At 33.4% G+C, this 25,624-nt stretch overlaps 2 protein-coding genes across 6 annotated transcripts in view; both read right to left on the reverse strand.

The window, feature by feature from the left end:
- Window positions 1-973: 973 nt before the first annotated feature.
- The window catches only part of LOC126720384 (metal tolerance protein 10-like), an 82,097-nt gene continuing 57,446 nt past the window's right edge, over window positions 974-25,624 (reverse strand). For 2 of the 5 annotated variants that reach the window (XM_050422809.1, XM_050422805.1), the window contains exons 3-6: window positions 3,209-3,454; window positions 2,381-2,461; window positions 1,819-2,049; window positions 974-1,511 (exon numbers count right to left, since the gene is read on the reverse strand). In XM_050422809.1, the coding sequence (XP_050278766.1) occupies window positions 1,167-1,511; window positions 1,819-2,049; window positions 2,381-2,461; window positions 3,209-3,454 (903 nt within the window). In that variant the 3' untranslated portion in view covers window positions 974-1,166. Of the gene's footprint in view, window positions 1,512-1,818; window positions 2,050-2,380; window positions 2,462-3,208; window positions 3,455-3,751; window positions 3,865-5,138; window positions 5,755-25,624 lie in introns of those variants that run through there. The other 3 variants (XM_050422810.1, XM_050422811.1, XM_050422807.1) reach the window with 3 other exon arrangements.
- On the reverse strand, window positions 16,737-24,332 carry LOC126720382 (metal tolerance protein 9-like). Its single transcript, XM_050422800.1, has 7 exons — window positions 23,532-24,332; window positions 23,153-23,452; window positions 22,681-22,793; window positions 19,507-19,752; window positions 18,745-18,813; window positions 18,173-18,403; window positions 16,737-17,846 (listed from the first exon to the last, which is right to left on the reverse strand). The coding sequence occupies exons 1-7, from the start codon at window positions 24,085-24,087 to the stop codon at window positions 17,499-17,501; spliced, it is 1,863 nt and encodes a 620-aa protein (XP_050278757.1). The 5' UTR covers window positions 24,088-24,332; the 3' UTR covers window positions 16,737-17,498.

Below are 25,624 nucleotides of genomic sequence, written 5' to 3' on the forward strand. Positions count from 1 at the left end.
TTATTTGTAGGCTCATATCAAGCTCAAACCAAGCTTGAACATTCTACTTTTGCTGTCAAGCCAAGCTTGAACATTCACTACTCGACAAAGCTCGGCTTGTTTACAGCCCTACTCTATCCTCACACTATCTGCTTCAAAAGCCTCATGCTTTCCCACTGCTTTCATGAACGTCGTTCATCGCCACTCAAATCACATTCCCTACAAAGGAATTTGAATTCAAATTATATTTTTGAATATAATTTGAATTTGAATTCCTTTGTAGGGAAGGTGATTTGAGTGGCCATGGACTATGGTAGTGGTACTAAAGTTTTTTGTATTTCAATATTCGTATAAATATATATATATATATATATATATATATTGAATTGTTAACCTTAAGGATTTGTTCTTGATTTTCTGGAAAAAGAAGATAATAATGATTTGATTCTCAATGTTTCGAACTTGAAGTTACCGATAAATAATAAATAAATAAATGTTTCGAAAATTGAAGTTTCTTTATCTGGGGGGTTTTATTGCATCATCAAGTTTTAGTCTGTTGATATGCCGAATATAATGTCAGCATTGTGACCTTGAACATACTTTGATGCTTTTTCAGATCACAAATACCCATTAGATATTGGATTCAAACCGATTGCATATAGTAAGAAGAGCATCCACTCAAATGGTACTTAACAAGAAGAGGATAGAATAATTAGTTGCGTGCTGCTATTGGAAGTTATGTATCTGCCGATTCTTGAAATTTCTTTTAGAAAGAAGAAACCAATAATGATACTTGTAGGCATGTTTCATCTAAAAACAGCAAGGAGTGTTTTTGGAAGTGAATTTTGGGATATATTCACTTATTTGTTGAATGAGCTTATGTCATCACTATTGAACATGTATTTGATGAAGTGTCTTATTTGTAAAACTTGAGAGTAATAAGATTACTTTTTGTTTTTGTTTTAATACAGGAGAGTTTCACTAACACAACCGGTAAGATAATGAAAACTTTAAAAGATAAAATTTGTTAAAATCTATAGTATAAGTTGGAACTTACTCGCAAATTGCGCAGGTTCGCAACTGGTTACAATAGAATCACATCACATATTTACTAAATCAGCAACTCACCCTTTTACTCTGGAAAGGCTTAGCTCTGTTCATTACTACTGTCATCATCATCATTGTCATCAAACCCCAATCTTGTGTTCAGGCCTATGAGAATACTCAAAATCTATATGTACAAAAGCTCGCTCAATTTCAGGGAGTTGCTCAAGTTTTTCTTGCAGCGACTCACCAATATCATGAGCTTTGTTCAAAAGCATGTCTTGTGGCAAAACTATGTCAACCTCCACAAAATAATTTGAACCAAAAGTGTATGCTCTTACTGTGTCAATGTGCTTGATATCTTCATGGTGGTTCCATATCAGATATGTTAGCTTTGCCAAAAATTCAGGCGGTGCTGTCCTTCCAATAAGTGCCCAGACATTCTCAATGACTATCTTCGTCCATGTTTTCATTGTATATAGTGCTATCTGCATCACAGGTTCAACAAATCATTATGAAAAGATAGATTAAGACCAACTCCAAGAAGCCAATCACAAATAGTGGGCATTTCACTTAAAACATGAGAGATATAGAGTGAATGCCAATATTTGGACACGCAAAACATGGCTGCTAGTTATTTTGATAATTTTAGGAAAAGAAAGGAAACTAATGACTTGCAAAGTAGCTGAATTCAATTATCATTATTACTTTTGGATGAATAAAAACAACAAATGAACCCAATTATCGAAAGTATAGTAAACAAGAAGAAGAAAAAAGAGCTGCTTATGAACTCACCATAACAGCTCCAGTAGGATCAATCCACCAATAATATCGAATGGCCAAGATGGCTGCTGCCAAACCAATTGAATTAGTAATAACATCGAAAAAATGATCTTGAGCATAGGCTCTAATGATATCATTTTTAAACCTTCGACAATAGACCACAAGCATAAACTTCACTATGGTTACAGAGACCATTATCCCAATCATCCATTTCTCCTTCTCAGGATCCCTTTCAGGCTGGGTCTGTAATCAGAACAAAAAACGAAAAAAAAATATTAAAGGACTCACTGATACAGTAAATGACTACAGAAAATGAAAATTTAGAACAGTCATGTTCAAATTTTGCATCCACCAACTCAGAATGTGATCTAACAAGGATCTCATACATTTAGGTAGTAGCTTTTCATGAAGTACCAAGAACCAAGGTCACACTGAACCTCAGAAATTAAGAAGGGAGCTGATTTCAAATCCTTCTCAAAGCCAAATTTGATTAAAATATGTCTGTGTCTAGCTACGCTCACTGCCATCTACATCCTTAACTTAGATTGGAGCATGTGAAATAAAAACTGCATACCTTTGCCATGAATTGTCGACCAGACTCAAGCAGAATTTGTAATCCAAGAGTTGCCATTACTGAAGCAAAAACAATGATTCCCTGCAATCTCAAGCTAAATTAGTAAAACATCTGTTGCATTAAAGCATAAGTTGGGTCCACATCCCTGTAAGTCATAATCACTCTTGAAACTACACTCAAAATTCTATGCTCAAGAGTCAAAACAAATACTATTTATTCCCAAGACTAGATTGTTTGAATACTTTTCCATTTGATCCCTGAAGTTTCTTATTCCTAAGACTAGATTGTGTCTATTCAATGCAGTTTCTAATTAAACAAATTTTCCCAAAACCAATGCTATTTGTTTATAAACTCAGTAGATCCTAAGCTCAACATTTCGATAACAAAATGAGAGCCTAAAGCATGGACCTGATGAAATATTTAGTCTTGTATTGCATTAATCTCAAACTTCTTGTAATAGAATAAACTGTGGCATGACATCATGAAATGTCTATCTATTGCCTTTGCCTCTAGCATTTGTGGAATAAGACATAGCTGAGCCAATAGTAGCAATGATGAAACATTTCAGCTTATTTCTCTCATTGATTGCAGAAAGGATTGATGAAATCATGAAATGAAGAAATAAAAACATAAAATCTTGACTTCTTTGGGGTTAACTTTTTTAATGAAGTATAAGATGAATAATTTTCACTCCACCAACTTCTGAGCAACCAAATGATCCACAGATGCAACACAAATCAAGAATACATGAATGCTGATTATCAGCTTCAACAACTTCAATCCATCAGAATCTGAGTTTTCAAAGAATTATTTGATTGGATGACTTACCACTGGCTGCATCCGGTTTTTTCCAATTGGATAACGATACTGGTTTGGGTTTCTCATGGCATGGGCCGTGAACCACAATATAAACCCTGACAAGAGATCTAAGAGTGAATCCAATGTTGAGGCAATAACCGCCAATGATCTGCTCTGAATAGAAACATAGAGTTTTGCCGCAAAGAGCACAATGTTAGCTATGTTTGACAAATAGATAGCCATCCTCTCACTCTTCGCAAGCTGCTGCATCTCATCCTGAGAATAATAATTTGCAAAACGATTAACAATGAAAAAATATTGGTTTTTGATTTCTAGGAAACAAGAAAGATTTTAAACTGAGATGAGATAGTATGGGTTTTTCTTTTTCTTTTTGGTTTGTGTGTATGTTGTTGTTTTGGGGGGGGGGGGGGGGTGTGTTGTTGTTCACTAGGTGGTATATAATGGAAGATTGAACTTTTCATTAACTATTTCATATGGTCAAAAATGAGAAATTATTCTCCTACTTTGTTCCACAAGTTGTCATTCAAAATCATCAAGTTGAACACAACCAACCTCTGTTAGACTTCCTGGCATACCACTATTTTCAGCCATGGTCTCCATCTCAGTAAACCCTTCAAGTAGTCTTTCTTGTTTCTTATAATAATCAGTAACCTTGCTTCGTCTCCCTACAGTCAAAAGTACAAATTTTTCATTATGTTCATCACTACTAATGAATAAGGTGGCAATTGAAAGCATTCAAAGTCATCAAATATTGATGTTTCATTTTCCAAAAGAACCTAACATCATTCAAGTATGTTAAAGAGTAACAATCCATTGAATAATTATGCTACTAGACTTCCAAGCATAACATCAAAGGCCATATGTGAAGTCTATAGTTAATCTCTTTATGTATCATCTCCAAAGAATGTGAAAGGAGTTATTCCCTAAAGCCTTATGACTCCATCATTCACAAATTTTAAGTGCAAGAATTATAGAATGTCCCTTGCTGGTAATTGAAAGTTTCCAAAAGCATCTAACAAGAATAAATTCTCTTCAAAATTCAAGGCCAAAAGATCAATGGATTATATTTTTTCTTCCGCTATTTTTTTCTTGTTTGGTTGTTGCGGTAACAAAGTTGGGATGTCAAAATTCAACAATCAATTCATATGCATCAATAGAATGTCAATAATTGCCCTTTTTTTTTTCACAAAACAAAGTAACAAACCATTGGATCAATAACTCAGTTGAGTCAACTTAGTTGTTAAGCCCAAAATCAGATTATAAGCTTGAAAAATTAAAAATAATTAAAAAAAGCTTTGAAATTTGCAGAAAGAAATCAGTAACTTGGCCGAGTCAACTCAGTTACCAAGCAAAAAATCAAATCATACATCGAAAATAAAAGCACATCTTTGAAGTTTGTACTTTGTACAAAGAAATTAGTAACTCGTCTGAGTCAACTCAGTTATCAAGCCAACAATCAGATTTACACTGAACAATGAAACCAGTGAGTAGTGACTCGGCTGACTGAGTCAACTCAGATATGAAGCGCAAAATCAGATTACATATTTTACATTAACAAAGAACATCTGTGTCCTTTTTATTTATTTATGGTAAATAGTTCTTGAATCTTGCTAAGAAAAGAAAGATTTATGGAATTTGAAAAAAAAAAAAAAAAAAAAAAACTGTCATTCTAGTATTAGCATGTCAGGTCATTATTAAACTGTTGGTGCATCATAACTTTAACATAATATCATATTATATAATATAATTCATGCTAAAATCCGCACATACATATATATTGATAGATAAGGTTTTATCTTTATCTTTTTTTTCTTTTTTCAAGTACAATTAAATTCAATTATATGGCTAATTGCTCAAAACAACCACAAGATTGAGGTCAATTATATGAGTAAAGAATTGTGTATATGCAATATATGTATGTTCATGAAAGAATACTTACTTGGGGCATGAAGAAAGCTGCGGAGAGTGAAGAAACCATGCTGATGATCACCACCTCTGCTTCCACCAAGTGCTGGAAACTCTTGCACACTCAGCCTCCAAGACCCTGATGACATTTCACTTCTCGATGCTGATTCAACATCTTGTGGCACCAAATTCTCTCTTCTGCTCTCATGGGTCACATCCATGATGAGCTCTCTCTCTGTCTCTCCCTCTCTCTCTCTCTCTCAAACAAGACTCTGGCTTTTCTATGTTGAGCTTGAGCTTTTGCTAATGAAAAGTTGAAAACATAAACAAGGCAAAGTCTTTGATAAATAATATATTATGTATAACAAGTCTAGTACTTTTCTGTACCACTAATAAGTCTTCACTGCAAAGACTGAGAATTTCTAAAGAAATGGACTGGATGGATCATAATAAAAGAAAAGAATAGCATAAAAGAGAGAGGAATAAGACTATAAAGTTAAAGTTATCACAGTTGTTTGTTGACATCTTCGAACTTGCAAAGAAATTTCCTAGAACAATTAATGCAAAGCTAAAAGCAACTTCCACGTATAAAGGTTTGGGTGCATAATAGAGTTTTTTCTTTCGGTAGGTCGAGTTCATATCTTGACTCGTATACATATTAATACTGCTATCATAGCTTCCTAGGGGCGAAGAAAAACCGGATCCTTTTAAGGGTGAGGGAAGTTTGTACGAAGCATAGCGGGAAAGGTGGATCAACCAAAACGTGCATTTTATTTTTCAACAAATTTTCTCACATACTTTTTAATGTATTTCGATAATTTCATACGTATGATATACCAATTTTTTTTTTTTTTTTAGAAATAAAAAAGAAAATAGTTTTGAGAAATAAAAACAAAAATTAACTTTAAGAACCATAAAAAAAATTGAGAAATTAATAATATGACTATAAGAAAAAAAAATCTAACTTTTGAGAAGATGCAAAAACCAAACAATTTGACATGAAAGAAAGGCATACGAAAAAAGAAAAAGAAAAGATGATTTACAAAACATAATATGTTCTCCATTCTCTTTGTTATATCAACACCCATAATGTATAAACATGATTAGTCTATTTTTTAAATCCTAAAGTTTAAGTGTTTTCAATCAAATCAAGAAAAAAAAATATTACTAAGGTTGATTCAAAAAATATTCTTCATTCTTTTAAAAAATTAATTTCAAAAAGAGAGAGAGAGGAGGAGGAACCAATATTATCGATAACATTAAGGATCTCTAGGTATAGTGGTTTAAGAATGAGTTGACTATACTTCTTGGGATGTTTAACGTACACTAAGGGTGTCCACAAGTTAGGTTTGTGCTCAACCTGCAACCAACTTGACCAAATAGGGTGGAGAAACTTCAAACCTGCCATCAGCCGGTGAGAGAATCAAATCAAACTGGTAAAAACTGTCAACAGCGAAAAAACAACTAAAAATATCTTCAAATCCAATAAATGTTTCACTTAATCTTGTGAAATCTCATAAAATTTGGTGAGATCTCCACCAAATTTTTAGCGTACCAATTTAAACTTAAAGTTTAAGTAAGTATGCTAAAAATTAATATTTTAGTTTCTATTTTAAAATAATAAAAGTAACTATTAATTAAAAAGAAACCTTGCTAGTATATGTATTATTAAGAAAACCAAAATTGGTGGGGATGTCTCATAGTGGCTTTGTCTTTACATGTTGGCACAAGATAAATACTGTATTGTTGATTTTTTTTTTTTTCAAGTTTACAAATTGATATATATGATGTGGGGACGAGAGAATACTAAAAGTACAATCAATTTTATTTTATTAGTAAGGGTCCTGTTAACGAGTACCCTAAAGGCACTTATTAACAATCCATTTTAAAAAGTTTTGAAATCACTTTTATGGAAAATGAAAAAAACTGTCAAAATATTAATTGTTTTTTTTTTTCTTTTCCCATAAAATTTTTTTTTAACAGGATTGTGCATTTCCCTGTTAGTAAAAGTTAATATTAATTAAGTTTTATATGACAATTGTTTTTTATTTGTTTATTTATTTTATTTATTATTTTTTATATATGACAATTGTTGGGCTTTGCAGGAGGAACCTCATCAAGCCTAACTGACCGACAGTATATACTAATTATGACGTGGTTGACCGTTGATGTCGTTTGTTAAAGACCAACTCAAAAGGCATGAATTCCCACCTTAAAACGTAAATAAATAACCCTCAAAAGGCATCAATTGCATTTTTTTAAGAGTTCGGTTAATGTGCATACGTTAATAGACTATTTTAATAAATTGTTAATGAAAAATTGAAAAAATTATTAAAATGGTTATATTTTCTTTTTTCATAATAAATTTCTTAAAATTTTTTACTAACATATTTCCCAAGGCGTACATTAGTTTTCCTTTTTTAAATGCCGATATATACCAAACAAGGAGGCCGACTATTTTACAATTTATTTTATATATTTACAATATAATTTTTTTTTTTTTTTTAAAGTGAAAAGTTAACTACGCCTTTTCACTCAAAAAGTAATTGATTCTATGCCCAAATTGGCCTAACCCACTCGCTAGATCAAGCTCGGTAAAAACGACATATTGAACAGCTTTTACAGCTCTAATTGTTTGAGTGAATATCATGTCAATAACTAAATAAGTAAATTTGATATATATATATATATATATATATATATGTGTGTGTGTGTTTTGATATATATATATATATATATGTGTGTGTGTATATAAGTTTATAGAGGTTATGTAGTAAAATTTTATGTGGTTTATCAAACATCAGAACTTATTTTTAGTTAACATGTAATTTATGCAAATGTCAAATCAATATTCAATATATATATATATATATATATATATAAAAGCAGAGACCTCATGTTAGAGAGTATGAGATTGTGCCATATGGAACATTCCTTGAAGTTATCTTTATTTAGGGTTCTAAATCAACAAAGTTTGCATTTATATCAAAAAATTAGTTCATTAAATTAGCCAATAGAGTAAATGCTTATATTAATTATCTATAGTTGTGCCTTAATTATTTATATCAAATGAATTTATATGATTATTTTTATAAATTCTATCTAAGAGATAATTTTTAGTTGGACTAATAATAATAAATTTAGAATATGACATTCTTACTCATGTTTAGTTACTTTGACAACAATTGACACAAGAGCCCAAAAAAAATGAAATATTTGTGAATTCACTTAAATAAATCTTAGTCCTTTAAATTTTCTAACTCCTTTCAGTCACATGTAATCTATATATCTATATAAAACCGAAGCCTCTAAAATTCTCACAATTTTCCACGTCAGCACAATATTTTTTTTAAAAAAATAAAAGCAAAATAAAACTTTTCAAAAACCAGATAAAATTTTCTCCCCCAATGCTCCTTCCTCAGTCCCACGAAACCCAATAAACTTTTCTCCCCCAAGCAAAGCCCACCTTCCATCCAAAGACACATCGCTTCTTCCATCAAAAACACAAATTCCTCATTCAAAACCCACCATACCCATAAAAAGTACGTTCTTCTCTCCCTCTCACTCTTTGAAATTATTTTTCTGTCCACAACTTTGAAACATTTCTTTCGTAGTCCAATGCCAATTTACTCCAACCCACAAATCTCCACAACTTCCATTACCGAATGGCTTAACTAATTGAAGAGAACACAAGAGAAGGATAACAAAGAGCAATACTACAAGATCAGTGTAGAAAAGAGCACTACTACAAGAGAGGGATAACAAAGGATTTGATTGTGGGGAAAAGAAAAAGAAAAATAAAGAGGCAAGAAGAGATAGTTACAGAAGATACGGTGAGAAAGAGATGGAATTTTTCATACTTGTACCTCGACATCGTCCTGCCCTTCTTCTTCTTCTTTCTTTTTTTTCTTTCTCTTCGTGTTGCTTTACCCAGATGTGTAGTTTGGGTTTCCTTTTTAACTTTTTTAGTATGATGTTTTGTTAAACGTGCCCATACCTGTTTGACACACCACGTGAATTGATTCTAATTCAATTTTTTGCACATTACCAATGTTAATAGCATCTGGAAACAGGTGCTTTTAGCCTTTTAGTTTATAATAATAATAATAATTACAATTGTACATAAATTTTTATTGATAATATTGAAGTATATCAACTATTATAAATCTTAAAGTTTTTAACAATTTATTTAAGTTTTGCCTAATAAACACATAAATGCATAAATAAATATTTATATCTATTTATTTATATATAAAATTAGCGGTTACTTCAAAACAATTCAAAGGTATTATCAAAATGTGTTTCTATTCAGTATTGACTCTCTTGAAATAGTCCCGTGGGTAGTGGTATACTTTTGCAAAAGTGAAAATAAAGCTTTTTGGAAAGTGCTTGATTTACAAACATCATTCCATACTTATTTACATAGGTACATTTTCATTCAATAAAAACATTTTTAGTTAATAAGTACATTTTCATTCAATATGCACCTTTTGGTATATCTAATACTAAGAGTTATGACATTTCAATAAGCACCTTTTAGTATATATATTACAATATATATTTTATATACCTATATATACAACACAAATTAAATTAGAGATTCAACATTCTGTCTCTTATTCCTTCCCATAAAAAACTAATAAATAAAACAACATTTCTTTCTTTTGTCTAACTAATAAAACTTTGAGCTATTTCTTTCAATGTATATATATATATATATTTTTCTTTTTCTTTTTCTTTTTTCTTTTTTTAAAATTATGCATTTTTGCTTACTAACGCAACTCAAAAATAATGATTTTTTTCCCTAAAACTTATCCAAAATCTATTCCTGTGCATTGCATAGGTTAGCGACTAGTATATATATATGTGTGTGTGTGTGTGTGTGTTTAATATAATTTTTCTATATTTATATATGAGAAACAATAATTGAAGGATATATGCATTTTTTTAGTAGGCACGAAACATGGTTATCTATATTAACCACTATATCATGTAATTTTCAATTTGAACACACACATATATATATAGTATGATTTCTATTTTGTCTATAAAATAACTAAAGATTACAATTTTTTACAAGGAAATTTATTCAAAATTTCTTTAATACATCGATAGTTTGGAGATATGAATCATAAATATCTCTATTGGAAATTGAGGTGCCAACCAATTAACCTACAATATTCTTGGCAAATTTATTGAAATATTAGAAAAAATTAATAATAAATTACACCGCACATCGTGCGGGAATTGAGGGCCATCAATTTTCGCTTCAATTTTAGAATAGTACAATCTAATCATCCGATTAAAATATATAGATTTGATAGGTTTTCCTTACATAAAAGCATGTCACATTGTTTTTTTCTTTAATAGAATTAACTTGAAGCAACATTTTAGGCTTGCCTTGCTTTTTGGTATTGTTAGGATGGAGCATTGATGCTACTAACTCTGATGAGCGTTTTGATTAGCCCTCATAATGCATTTTTGCGATGATGACTTCCAGGTTCTACTCCCTACAATGGAGGATGTGGGGAGCCTGTTTTATCCAAGTAGCTTGGTGCCGGTATTGTAAGAGAAAGCTTGATGAGTCTTTGCATGAAGTAGAAGACAGACTGCAAGATGCTTTGGCAAATGAAGCTTGGACCTCGCCAAGTCTTGGTGCTACTATTTATGCATCAAGGTTTGCTGCAAATGCACTTCGAACCTTGCGACAAAATGGTGCACGCAAGACTAGAGTGCCACAAAGATTGCTACCACTGCTGCCACAGAAGCCTGCTGAACCCAATTTTGATGCTGAAAATCATTAGTAGCATGGCGTTTCAAGTGAATTATACTGTAAGTTTGTGTTATACATGCATAGTTCATATGTGAGAGTTTTCTGTACATATATATAGCACGTGTAACATGTTTTATAAGCAAACATCCTACTTCAAAGTATCTAAGTGATTAATAAGCTGGCATCAATAATTCTCTGTTCTCAATAGACAATGAAAGGCACCCTTTATCAACAATGATTCTCCAAACTTTAAAATCCTATTGGTGCCTTAAGAACTTTAAAGTTTGAAGAGATGTTTAGAGATAAGTATGTGTGACATAATCTCACACTATCATCTTCATAAAAAAGAAGTCAGCATAAAAACAAAAACTACATATAAAGAGAATAGTGATTCAATAGACTATTTGAAAGCTGGATTCCACAAAGTAGGCCAGAGCATATGATATTTTTGCTAGTTAAAACTAGTTTGTTGTGATAACATGCATATGAGAATACTAAAATTAAAATAAATAAAAAATTAATCTTGGAAGGGATGTGTGTTTTAAAATTTTGAGTTTGGAAGGGATGTAGTTTGCTGCGACAATATGTATTTTATTGTTAGCTAGCTTGATTTTGTGGTTTACTAAACACTTTCCTATAACTCACTGTTTTTAAAAGAAAGCAAGCATTTTCCTAGTGATTTCTAATTCATACAACAATATCTTGCCTTGTAAGAATTAGATAAAGAGTTATTCTATAATTACAACTTTTACTGGACTCTTTTCCACAATTATTTTGTAGCAAATTGTGACTAACTGTCTATCGCTTTCACATTTACTTACCATTTTTTCTCCACTGCTCACAATTAGCTACAAATGATAATTGTAACAAATGGTGTGGAAAACGGTATATGGTCTTAGAATTTTTGTGAGATAAAAATATGATAGTTTTTCATCTTGAAACAACAAGATAGATTGGATGTTTTGTAGATGGATAAGACTTTAGATCCTCTTATTCTATAATAATTGCTACTTATTATTAGGACAAGACAGCGATCAGTTCTTTACTTTATAAGATAATTTATTAGTTGAGCTAACACAAACCCAAAAAATTTATTAGATTCAAAATCTATTACATGTGTATTAAAATAAAATACAAATATATATATATATATATATATATATATATATATTGCTGAAATAATAATACCAACTACTCGTCAAAGGTAATATATATTGCTGAAATAATACTCATAATTAAGCACCAAACTTTCTCGTACCATGATGTCTGGTGTGGGGTGTGTTGCTGCCATTGCCAACAAGGTCAAACGTTGGATTGCATGATAGAACCTTTTGACATATAGCCGTGTTTTAAAAACGCGGCAATAGAACCTTTTTTTTTGTAGTGTATGAGTGCTCAATTATAATTATTCTCTTAGACTTCATCCTTAAAATAAAAAATTATCTTAGACTTAAAAAATAAAAAAGGCCAAGTTTTGTAAGGTTTGAATCATATTAATTTTTTTTTTTTTTTTTTTGAGAAACAGAATCATATTAAATTTATAGAGCAGATATATAAAACAAAAAAAAAAAAAACAAACAAAACTAAAATAACAGTACTCCAACAAAAGGTGTCTGTATATCTGTGTCAAATTGTATATAACCGAACCGAATATATTATGCTTCTTTGTATGACCATTGGAACTTTAAGGTGACAATAAGATTTGCCCCTTTGTAAAGGAATTAGGAATTTTTGGCCTGGTGGTGACTACTGGTGAGCACTTTGCTTGGTATCTCGGCTATATTTTGCACTACCTGATAATGACTGGTGGGCATTTGGACCTTATCTACAATGGTGATGGAGATATTTCAACTTTATAGACGTATATATCTTGGTAAAGATATTCAAACCAATTTCTAGATTGTTATTAAGGAGAAGGTATACCTTGTTACGAGTATATGTATCTTCTCATTCACAGAAGATACATATAACCGTAACAAGGTATATTTTTCCGTTATTAAGACCTTTGTATAACTTCTTCAACATATGTTAGAATATGTCTCTCAAGTTCTAAAGTTTCTTCTCAAAGAAAAAATATATATAAACTTGTTAGAAAAATTTATCATTGGCCATGTGGTGTTAGTCAAGCGGGTAGGGTTTTTATTTTTTTTTTATTTTTTATTTTATGAATAAGAAAAGATGGCCTTCAATGTGAATTCATCAATCACATGTCATGTGACAGTAAAGGTAATACCATGTAAAACATCGAGGCCTTTACGAAGATATTGTTGTGGGCACAACACATTAGTTAAAGAGTCACTATTTGAACCAATCAACTCCTGCAAACATCATATGAAACGATACAAGAACTCGTACCACCAAGTGAGCTACTCATGCCTTGTGTATGTTTCCCAAAGGTCATGCATTTCACTCCTCATAGCTATCTCTTTTTATGTGGGTATGAGACGGCTCATATGAACCATTAGAGTAAGATAACACACCCAACCACCAAAAAAAAAATAATAATAATAAAAAGTATCTTTAAACCTTTGAAAAGTCTAGGACCACACATTTTTGGGCCACAACTTTAATGTGTTAGGTTGTAAGTGATGGAGAAAAAATTGTAAATCTATGTGAAAGTAACAAATAGTCAGTCATATAAAATAGTTGTGAAATGTGTGGTTTTAGAATTTCTCTAAACCTTCACATTCCCTTTATAATAAAAAAAAAAACCAAAATTATACCACACCATCACTCCACCAAGTTGCCTTACAAGTACTAAAAGTTACCAATCGCACTTTTTTTTTTCTTTCTTTTTTTTTATATAATATATGAACCAATCACATTCTTTGTTACATAATTTGTAAATTTTATGTAATATAACTTGTAATATTTTTAGCATTCTCCATTCACCTTAATTAATTCCATTAAACTAAAATAAATGATGAAAGGAAAGAAGTCAAAGAATCCCAAAAAAAAAAAAAATCCCCGTCTCCCCCATCCTACGGCCAATCTCCGGCTCCCTAATCATAGTGACCACTGGAAGGAAGAAGCCAAAAATAAAAATAAAAATAAAAATCTCACTAGAAAAAGAAACCAAATAGTTAATATTATGCATTTAAATCAATACCCACCTGGAAAACTTTCAGAATATGAAATACCCACTATGAATTATTTGGACCAGCTCAATTGCAACTATTGTTTGTTAATCAAACTCTCTTCTTTTGTGAGTTCCAGTTAACTTAACTAGTAAAGTTTCTAAGAATTGAATAAAAAATTTATAATTCAATCCTTGCTTATACCAAAAATTGATTGGTGTCTTAATCTGATGATAAAGAACTATCATTAGAAGTGAATGCTACAAAATTAGTTTTGCCCTTCAAAAAATATCAATCATTTAGCAAAAATCATTTATCACAAACCTTATATCTGGAGGTTAATTTTTTAAAATGAATTAAAGTCACGTCCAAGTTAACTTAGTTAAATGCTTATATATTTAATTATTGATGGTTCTTCTTGAAAAAATCTAGATTCCAGAGTCAGCAAGTAGTGAGGAGCTTAATTCATGATCACAATGGACGTTGGTAGTAGGTTCTCCAGACCCAATTACTTGGGCAATCAATGTTTTAGTTGCATTAAGGACTTATGAGCAGTTATAGATGATCTTCAATTAGCTTTCTTGCCCATTTGTTAGTTGAACTTATGCTAAACTTGTTATACACTTTTTGACTAATAGTACCAATCTATTAGGATCCTCTCCATATGAAATTGATTCATTTCATGGTTCAGATTAACTATTATAAATAAGATAGTGAATCCAATGTCATATCATTTAAGATTAACATCATTTAAAATTTTAAATGACGTGACATTCGGTACGGTTTTTTACCATTAAAAAAAAAAAGAAAAAAAGACTATTTCCATTTCAAGTGAAATGGAAAAGGCATCTTGTCTGCTCATGATTTCTATTCTTCTATTGTTATAGATTGCAAATCTCTCATGAGCTTGATATATTATCTAGAGCTACTTCATTCCTACCATGAAGGAAATCAAACAACTAATTTCCTAGCAAAACTTGGTTACTCATAAGGCGTGTCTTTTGTTGTTCATACTTCATAGCACTCCTCCAATACACAGCTAAGAACTTTTTAAGATTTTTATATGTCAGAATTCGTATTCGACCTGTTATGTAATATTTGTAACTACAACAAGTCTTTTGTTTAGTTTTTGGTTAAAATTTGATTCACTCCCTTGAGTTTTACTTTAATTCTCAAATTGTTTTCAAAATTTTAATTTTTATCAGTTTAGCCTCACTCAGACTCAGTCAAAATGAAGTCAGTCGGGTTCTTCTGTGGAAATCTTGTCGTTCGATGAATATTATTTCTATTAAAAAAAAAAGTTGAAACTATTGTATTTGCTAAATGATTTGGATAGAAGAACCATATCTATTTAATTTAACAAAGTGAAGGACTAAATTAACAAAATTAAACATTAAGGATTAATTTGACAATTGACGTGAAAGTTAAGGGATTAAAGAATAATTCTAGAGTAATTCTAAGACGAAATAACTCTAGATATAAAGATTCAACCACTAGTACTCATCATCATACACAACACCTACATATGTAGGAACAAAAAAATGTAGGTAGTAAAGGAACATAATTTGAGTTATGCAATCATGAGTTCCAATCAGCTCAATTATTAAAATCTTAACATTAAAAGAAAGAAAAAAAAAAGAAAAAAAAAGAAAAGAATAGCATTTACTTGAATATTTATAGAACAATAGGATTTGATTTGTTACATCCCTCATCTGTAGGGTTTCAAATGTAATTTTTCCTTTTTATAATTGTGAATAATTTGCTGGTTATTTTATCAATTTAGATCAGTAGTGGAATTCAAAATGCAATTAAGTTATCCACAAGTACGTAGAGCCACAGAGAAAGAGAGTTGGACAAGGACGCACCCCGTCTATTCATTCATATTTTGTGAGTGAATATTAAGAGTAATAAACTCTCACTTCCAATTAATGGATAAACTCTAGCACACTTTTTAGACAATTAATTGATATTGATACCCCAGAAAAGATGAAATTTGTAGAAAAGATATTTAAAAAAAAAAAAAAAAAAAAAAAAAAAAAAAAAAAAAAAAAACACAAACACAAACACAAAACACAAAACAAAACAAAACAAAACAAAGCTTTTGTCCTAATCTCATAATCTGTTTGTTTTTGCTGCACGACTTCTGTTTCACTGTTAACATGAACATACTTGCTACCAAATCATACAATGCTTGATATACTGCATGCCAAAAAAGACTATTTCCAGGTGTAATATCTAGCTGCAGCCAAAGTCAAAATGACATTTTTTTGGTGTTTTTAACAAAGACATCAAGGGTTCGAATCACTCTCTGCCACTTAAAATGTGTGTTGTGTGTGTGTTTAAAACATGTGATTTTTCATGTCTTTGCTCAGTCCTCAATGTACCCTTTTGGTATGTGCGTGTGAGAATACCATAAGCTAGACTCCGTCACTGCATTTCATCAAATACTCATTGTATGTGAAGTTATCTGCATTGTAGTTTCATTAAAATTTTGTATGAAATAGAACAATGGATAAACAATTGTGAAGAAGATAAGAGTTAATATCTTGAACTTATGAATCTGGCAGCCTAAATGGATGTTGTTAGACTAATAAATTGGAAGAAGATTGGAGGGAACTGAAAGATAGGTAGTCTAGACTATTCATTTTAAGTCATGGCAGAACAAACACTGTTGGCAGCCACAAGTGGAGAATCAGTAGTGACACCATAGTAAAGAAAATGCCTCAAGTAAAGCTAGAGGTTATTGCTTCCATAACTTTCATAATTAAATTGACAAGAAAAATAAATGAAGGATTTCTGCATTAGCATGACTAGAATGAAGTTTGTCCTGAAGGGTAAACTAATGCAATCCAAAATTTTATCATCTTGCATTGAAAGAAAAATGGTTGCATATTAAGGACAAAATCAACTGTTTAATGAATCTCCATCTACTAAATAAATAAGAGGGATACTTCATGATTAGTGGAGTTAAGCCATCAGATGGTAAATTTTGTACTTGTCATTACAAAAATATTGCATCACATGTTAACTAAATCAGCAACCCATTTGAATTTTGAAGGCCCTTGTGCTCTGTCAAGGCTGAACTCTGACATTTCAATTGCCATCATCATCATCGTCGAAGGCTGAGCTCTGATCAGTACAATCGTCATCGCCATTTCAGGCCTAGTAAATAAATAAGAGGGATAGTTCATGATTAGTGGAGTTAAGCCATCAGCAACCCATTTGAATTTTGAAGGCCCTTGTGCTCTGGCAAGGCTGGGCTCCGATCATTACAATTGCCATCATCATCATTGTCGAAGGCTGAGATCTGATCAGTACAATTGTCATCTTCATAAAACTGTGGTCTTGTGTTCAGGCCAACTAAATAAATAAGAGAGATACTTCATGATTAGTGGAGTTAAGCCATCAGATGGTAAATTGTATACTTGTCATTACAATAAAATATTGCATCACATATTAATTATATCAGCAACTCATGTGAAGGCCCTTGTGCTCTAGCAAGGCTGAGCTCTGATCATTACAATTGTCATCATCATCTTTGTCATCAAACCATGGTCTTGTGTTCAGGCCTGTGAGTATACTCGGAATCTATATGCACAAAAGCTCTCGCAACTTCAGGGAGTTGCTCCAGCTTCTCTTGCAGTGTCTCACCAATGTCATGCGTTTTGCTCAGAACCATGTCTTGTGGCAAAACTATGTCAACCTCCACAAAATAATGATCAGAACCAAATGTGTATGCTCTTACTGTGTCAATTTTCTTGATATCTTCATGGTGGTTCCATATCAGATATGTTAGCTTTCCCAAAAATTCAGGTGGTGCTGTCCTTCCAATTAGGGCAAATAAATTCTCAAAGAACGTCTTCTTCCATGTATTCATTGTATATAATAGTATCTGCATCACAGGTTCAAGAAATCATTGTAATAAGATAAGAGTAAGGTTCAATTCCAAGGAGCCAAGAAGAATTCCATCCTCATGCCACTTATAGATCCATGTCAAGGCATAGAATGGAAGTGGAATATCACTTGAGAGAGAGAGAGAGAGTGGAAATACCAAATTTTTTTAATACAAAACACAGTAAGTGGTAATTGTGATGGTTTTAAGAAAGAAAAGATATTAAAAACCAGTGGAGTAGCTGAACCCAATTATCTACAGTACAGTAAAAAGGGGAGATGGGTCAGGTATTTGAAAAAAAAACAAGTCAGTTGCATTGAACTCACTATAATAGCTCCAGTAGGATCAATCCACCAATAGTATCGACTGGCCAGGACAACTGCTGCCAAACTGATCAAATTGGTTTTAACATCAGAAAAATGATGTTCAGCATAGGCTCTAACAATTTTATCTTTAAACCTTCGACAATAGACCGCGAGCATAAACTTCACCAAAGTTACAGATGTCATTATTCCAATTATCCATTTCTCCTTCTGAGGATCCTTTTCAGGCACAGACTGTAATCAGCACATGAAATGAAGATTATATTAATCACTGATATTGTAAATGAATACAATATAGAACTTTAGAACGATAAGTGTATCCACCAACTCAGACTGCGATATAACTAGGACCTCATACATTTGGGTAGTACCTCAAAACCTATGCCAACCTTTTTGTAAAGTACCAATGACTAAGGAAACATTGGAGCTCTGAGTTCTGACAAGACATCAAGAAGGGTGCTAATCTTTAAAACCTTCTCAAATTCAACGGTTAAAATGTGTCCTAGTCCTGTGCTTACCGCCGTCTATATCCTTAATTAACTTAGGTTGAAGCTAATATTATCAAAGTTGCATACCTTTGTAATGAATTGTTGAGCTGCCTGAAACAGTACTTGTAATCCGAAAGATCCAAAAATAATGATTCCCTGCAAGTTCAATATATGATGCATTATAGCAAGTGTTAAAACAGAGTCTGGGCATATCTGATGCGATTATTAGCTTGCCTTGGGTCCATATCCCCATAAATCATTTTCCCCTTGATCCTACATTCAAAAAGTAAGCCCAAAACCAATGCTATTTATTCCTAAGTGTAGATTGTTTGACCACTTTTCCAATTTATAACCAAAAAAAAATGTTATTCCAAAGTGTCTATTCCTAGCTTGATATGCAGAAGCAAAAGGCCAATGGTCCCCTGCATTTTGTCAATTAACAAGTTCTGCCAAAAACCTTTTTCTATTTTTTGCAAACTCAAAAGACTCTAAGCATAATATTTCCATAACAAAATGAGAGTCTAAAGCATGACCTGATGAAATCTTTAGGCAAGCATTTACATTAATTTCAAACTGCTTGTAATAGAATAAAAGTAAAACTGTACCCTAACACCATTAAATGTTTTTCCCTCTAGCATTTGTGGAATAAGATACAGTTGAGGCAACACCAGTAATGGTTGGAAATATTTATTTACCTCATTGATCACAAGAAGGATTGCTGAAAGTGAAATGAAAAAAGGGAAGCATGAAACCTATTAAACTGATTGCATGAAGGGAGAGGCTTAAATTCAAATATACATTAAGGTGTTTCCAAATGCAGCCTCACAATTGTTGGGTTGAATGACTTACCACTGGCTGCATCCGTTTCTTTCCAATTGGATACCGATGCTGGTTTGGGTTTTGCATAGCATGAGATGTAAACCACAATATAAATCCCCACAAGAGATCAAAGAGTGGAGCCAAGATTGAGGCAATAACCGCCAATGATTTGCTCTCAATAGAAGCAAAAACCTTTGCTGCAAAGAGCACGATGTTAGCTGTGTTTGTTACATAGATAGCCATCCTCACACTCTTCGCCAACTGCTTCATCTCATCCTGATAAAAAGTAAATAGATTAACAAAAAAACAAATAATCAGTTTCTGTTTTCCGAGACAGATTTTAGTTGAACAGATTTTTGCTTTTTGTTTTTTTAGGGAGTGTTAGGAACCCATTGGTTCCTAAAAAGGATAAATGGGAATTGTATGGAAATGGATGGGGAATTGCATGGAATCTTATTCAAGGTAATCACCCTCCAAAAAATTTATTAAGAGGGAAAGAGAGAGAAAGTATTGCACAAAAGCCACAATTTGGTTTATTCATTTAGCGCCTAATTTTGAATTAAAATCATGTATTAATAGGAGACTAACTCTAATCTAATTGGCCCATGTGGCTTAAGATGATTGGCTAACTATTTTAGCATATGTGTTCTTAGAACTAGTCATGTGTTAAGTGTGTTATATGTGCTTAATCCCTAACTAACTATTTGAAAAGATGAAATTACAACAATTATTAGAAGATTGCGAGAATCATATCGATATTCCTAATTCCTATAACATAATTTGGGGTTCCTAACATTTCTCTCTCCCTCAAAACACTTACTTAGAAAGTGGCGTTATTGAGTGGCATCTTCATGAGGGGGTGACCGGCCACTAAACCAATATTCCAAGGACATCTTGACCATCGTATTCACACATTGCTTCTTCTTATGTTGGCACCAAACATCATCTTGAACCCTTAGCTAATAGCTCATCTTCCAATATTCCAATGACATCTTGACCATCCTATTCACACATTGCTTCTTCTTAAGTTGGAACCAAACATCATCTTGAACCCTTAGCTCATCTTCCAATGATGAATTGCAACGTGTTCGCTTCCCATTCTCATCAATGTGAATAAGAGGATTTCCATAAACTAGCTTGAAATAAACCAGCAGTTCATGGCTTCATGCAAAGCCCACTGCATAATTAGATAATCAAGTAAAGATGTATCATTTTGAATGGAAATCAAAATTATTGCCATGTTTGCATCAAAGCTTCTGACTTCCTTGTTTAGTTTTCTGGAGTCATCCTTGACGTACAATGAGTTGTAGTAATTTGCTCCTACGAAGTCAAATGAACCCTTAACCTGATTTAATTCAAGATTGGTGAAGACTGGAATTCTTGAGCCTACGATTATTTTATTACATCAGGATAGTCTCCATAAATCTAGGAATCCACATGCCAACCAATTAAGAAGTCCTTAGCTCGCTGAGTGGTGATTGCATCTTCAACCGTGAAGCACACATCTGCACATGTATACAAACTTCCTGCAATAACAATCTGTGAAACTTACATACTCCAACAGCACTCGGACACCCCAAGACAGTTCTAGGAAGCAATCAGGAGTTACTGGATATAAATCCTAGACCACCATGCTGACAGTCAATAGTGTGCCACCAACGTGCATGTCTGTTTGGTCCATGTCTTCATCCTAAATTACATGAGTATCCCCATTTAGTGAAGCATGAGTTTGGCTAACATCAATGACCAGTCAAGCAGTGTGTTGTTCAGTGGTAGCCTCTCCATTGGTGCATTAAGGATCGGTGTTTGAAACCAATCTTGTAGACTACATTAAACTCCATCCAATTGGTGCAGAATCCCAATGCCTTCAGTGGTAGCCTCTCCATTGGTGTATTAAGGACCGGTGTTCAAAACCAATTTTGTAGGCTACATAAAACTCCATCCAATTGATGCAAAATCCCAATGCCTCCGCTTCTTGAATCCATTTCTACACCTTTCCCTCCATGTGATAAGAGGAATCGAAAATCCAGGATTTGAATTGATGTCCTTTCATTGAGTGTTCCTAAATTGCATTGATTTATCCGAAGGATTTCATTTCAATTGGAATTTGGTTATTCACCATGTAAGAGGATCCCCCTAAGGATCCATGTCTGAATGGTTAAAGCGCCCAACTCATAATTGGCAAGATAGTTACCACCTATCATACGGCTTTCTAACTTCACTTCTTTTTTTGGTCGTTCCGTTCTGTTGATCGAAGGTAGTATAAGAGATCTGCAACCCCCTGAAATGAATTACATCCATGTGATAAAAGGACGGCTTGAAATGTGGTAAGAGTATTGTCAAGAGTAAAGAAATCATAGACTTGAGAAGCCACATAAAAGAATCTCAACCTTTGATTTTGGTAACTCCGTGTAACTTTGATGCAATGCAACGGATTCAATCATCTCAAGATCGATGGCTTTGATGGCACTTGTTAGGAAATTAGTGGTTCCTAACGGGGATGAATGGAAATTGCGTGGAATTTGAATGTATTCAAGGTAGTCAATCTACAAAGAATTATTAAGAGAGAAAAAAAACACCACGCAACAAATTGCTTAATTGACTTAATACCTAATTGAGAATTAAAATTATGTGTTTATAGGAGGCTAACTCTAAATTAATTGACTCACATGGCTCAAGATGATTGGCTAACTATTTTAGTATGTGCTCTAAGAATTAGCCATATGTTAAATGTGTTATATGTGCTTAATTCCTAACTAACTAACCAATTGAAATGAAGGAATTTCAACAATTATTAGAAGATTACAAGAATTATGTCTGTATGCCCATATAGCATAATTTGGGTTCCTAGTAGAGGCAGGTTGGGGGGGGGGGGGGGGGGGGGGGGGGTGTGTGGGGTTGGGGCCGCGGGCATATAAGGGGAGCTTGAAACTTTTATCAAACAGGTTCACAAGGAAACAAACGTGTCATAGAGGAAGAAATATGATCACAAATACTAGTCATTCAATTTATTTCTATAATCGAACTCAGAAATTTCCTTCTTGTTTTGTTCCAAAATTTTCCATTTAACACCACTATAATGAACATACATTTAAAATCATCAAGCTGGGGTGGAAATACAATTAAAACAAAACCTATAAAATCTCACAAGAAATATATGAAAGTTTTTTAGTTTCTGGGGGCTACGAGTGCAGAATAACCAACCTCTGTTAGATTTCCAGGGGCACGACCTGTTTCAATCATGGTCTCCATCTCAGTAAACCCTTCAATTAGCCTTTCTAGTTTCTTGTAGTAATCATTGACCTTGCGTTGTTTCCCTACAGCCAAAGAGTACGACTTTCACATTACATTCATCACTATAATAATGGACAAGGAGGTGAATGAAAGCATCCAAAGTCATCAACTATTCATGTTTCATTTTCCAAAAGAACATCAGGTATGTTAAAGAATAATAAAACATTGATACATTATGGCTAAAACTCGAAAAAAACTGAAAACTAAAGGAAATATGTGAAGTACCTAGCCAAAATTCCAACAGGAACTTCAAAGCTGTCAGGTTATCTAAAGTTATTCCCTAAAGCCTTCTGACTCCATCATTCAGAAACATTGCCAATTTTGTTGTATCCGTGCATTCATATTACATACATAAGGATTTGTGATTGTGAAGAGGGCTTACTTGGGGTACGAAGAAAGCGTAGAATCGAGGAGCCATGTTCAGCATCCCTTCTTTCAGGCAATTTAGGGAACCCTTCCAGATTTATCCTCCATGACATGTCCTCCTTCTCCACGGCTGATGACAGAAGAGGCTCTGTTTTGCTCTCAATGTTTGCCTCCACCATTATGCTTCTCACGTCTGTTGGCAAAAGAGGCTCCATTTTGCTCTCAATGTCTGCCTCCACAATGCCCTCCTTCATGTCTTGAGGCAAAAGAGGCTCTGTTTTGCTCTCAATGTCTGCTTCCACTATGCCTTTCACGTCTTGTGGCAAAACACACAGAAATAAACACCTGCCTATCAATAATATTATACGTACATAAAATTTGTGAATTGGGCTTACTTGGGGTACGAAGAGGATGGCGCAGAGTGAAGGAGATATGTTCACCATCCCTTCTTTCAGGAAATGCAGGGAACTCTTGCAGATTTGTCCTCCATGCATTAGAAGACATGTCGTTTTTCTCCACTTGTAGTGGCAATAGAGGCTTCATTTTGCTGTCAATGTTTTCCTCCACCGTGCCTTTCACGTCTGGTGGCAAAAGAGGCTTCGCTTTGCTCTCAAAGTTTGCCTCTCTCTCTCTCCTCCTTGACATGGACAACGACATGTCCATTTTCTTTATAACTGTGAACAAAGGAAGCTCCATTTTGCTCCCATTGTTTCGCTCTATCTCTCCCTTACACGGCGCAGACGAATTCTCCACCTCTGGTGGCAAAAGAGGCTCCGTTTTGCTCTTAGAGTTTGCCCCTCTCTCTCTCCTCCTTGACATAGACGACGATATGTCCTTTTTCTCCACGTCTAGGGACAAAGATGCCTCCATTTTGCTCCCATTGTTTCCCCCTATCTCTCCCTTCCATGGCGCAGACGAATTCTCCACCTCTGGTAGCAAAAGAGGTTCCATCTCTCTCTCTCTCTCTCTCTCTCTCTCTCAAAAAGACACAAAAAGAATAAAAAGCAGATTGCTGAGGTTTTGGGGTTTGATTGCTACTACTCTTCTAGTGAAAATGAGACTGTTGGCTCTTTTATATGTAAAGAAGATGAGACTGATGAGTGATGAAGGTTCGGGTTTCACTTTATAAAACGCGGTAAACGAAATTGGGAAAAGACTAAAATAGACACTATATGAAGCTTCGTTGCAAACTGAATGTCGGCAAAAAAGTTTTGTCTTCGTTTTGCACGCGGAAGGAAGGACCACGTAAATTTGTAATGCAGCTCGTTAATAACGTTAAGGAAAATTGAATACAAATCCACTATCTCAAATTTTTTGTTGCATATATCGTGATAAATTTTTTTTGTGGTTCTTTTTTTTTTTTTTTTTTTTTTGCAAACTGGACTAAGGTTTGTAAAACAAAAGGAAATATATATATATATATATATATATATATATATATGGGGCCAGAGAATTTGTGTCCCGGCTCACTTTCCATTAGGGCTCAGGGCCCGCGTCGAGGAGAGAAGTTGCCGAGGACAAGTAGTGGAAAACCAAATAGTCTAGAGATGCAGCCGAGAATGACCCTGTCCTCGGCTTCCCAAGGCCTAAAAGGGAAGAACGACATGTCATTAAAGCAGCCTCCAAAGCGCTCCCAGAAGAAAAGACGAGTAGAATGGGACTCGCACGGAGGTACAGTGTGGGAGTGGTTCAAGGAGAAGACGTCACCTCCACATTGAATGTGCCAACAAACGTCCTAACCACATTGATGGGAAAAAACTCTTGAACAGTGTGATTTCGGTTATTGCAACTAACAGAAAGTAGGGGGAGGCGGCTGATGGGACAGGTACTCGAGTAGTTACTTGCCTGATCAACAGATGAAAGGTCAGGATCAACCGAAAAGGGCTTTATAATGTAAGGGCTTATACGCCAAAGAAAGGATGGTACCCAGAAAGTAAAAGGAAGAGGAAAAACATTAAGCTCAATGGACAAGGTCCATGGATACACTTAGTTCACCTCTGTGCGTCCACCATGAATACCTTGAACTAACCACTGTCCGGTGATTAAGGCCTAGCCTTTCAGCCCACGCTCTACAAATTTAATTGTTTGGGCCTCAAACGCTCGAACCCAATAAACCAATTGGGGTCGTTACAAATTGAGTCCTTACAATATATATATGATTTTTCTTAACTTAAAATCTGAGGTGCTTGGGAGCTAAGAGAGAATGGTTCGAGTTGTGAAATTAGTAGTATATTGTACTACTCCAGCTTGAAATTTTCATAATTGTTGAAAGATCTTAAATTCAAATAAATAAAATTGTCTTCACAAACCGCTGATCTCATGAGATGTTACATTGCATAAAAGGAAAATCAATAATTGTTAATTCATCTAATTATCTTTTTAAATAAAATTAACTATTAAAAAATAGTACAATATTTTTTAGGAATTCAAAACATAAGTTATTAGCAAAAATATTCATTTTTTAATAAAATTTATTTATAACATTTTT

The sequence above is a fragment of the Quercus robur genome, chromosome 4 (genome assembly GCF_932294415.1).
Source record: "Quercus robur chromosome 4, dhQueRobu3.1, whole genome shotgun sequence".
In the NCBI taxonomy this organism is placed as follows: domain Eukaryota; kingdom Viridiplantae; phylum Streptophyta; class Magnoliopsida; order Fagales; family Fagaceae; genus Quercus; species Quercus robur.

Coding starts and splice junctions, on each gene's coding strand:
- LOC126720382 (XM_050422800.1), bottom strand. CDS start 24,087: ATGGAACCTCTTTTGCTACCAGAGGTGGAGAATTCGTCTGCGCCATGG. Junction 23,453..23,531: donor CCATCCTCTTCGTACCCCAA/GTAAGCCCAATT, acceptor TTTTGCCACAAG/ACGTGAAAGGCATAGTGGAA. Junction 19,753..22,680: donor CCCCTGGAAATCTAACAGAG/GTTGGTTATTCT, acceptor ACTTTTTATCAG/GATGAGATGAAGCAGTTGGC.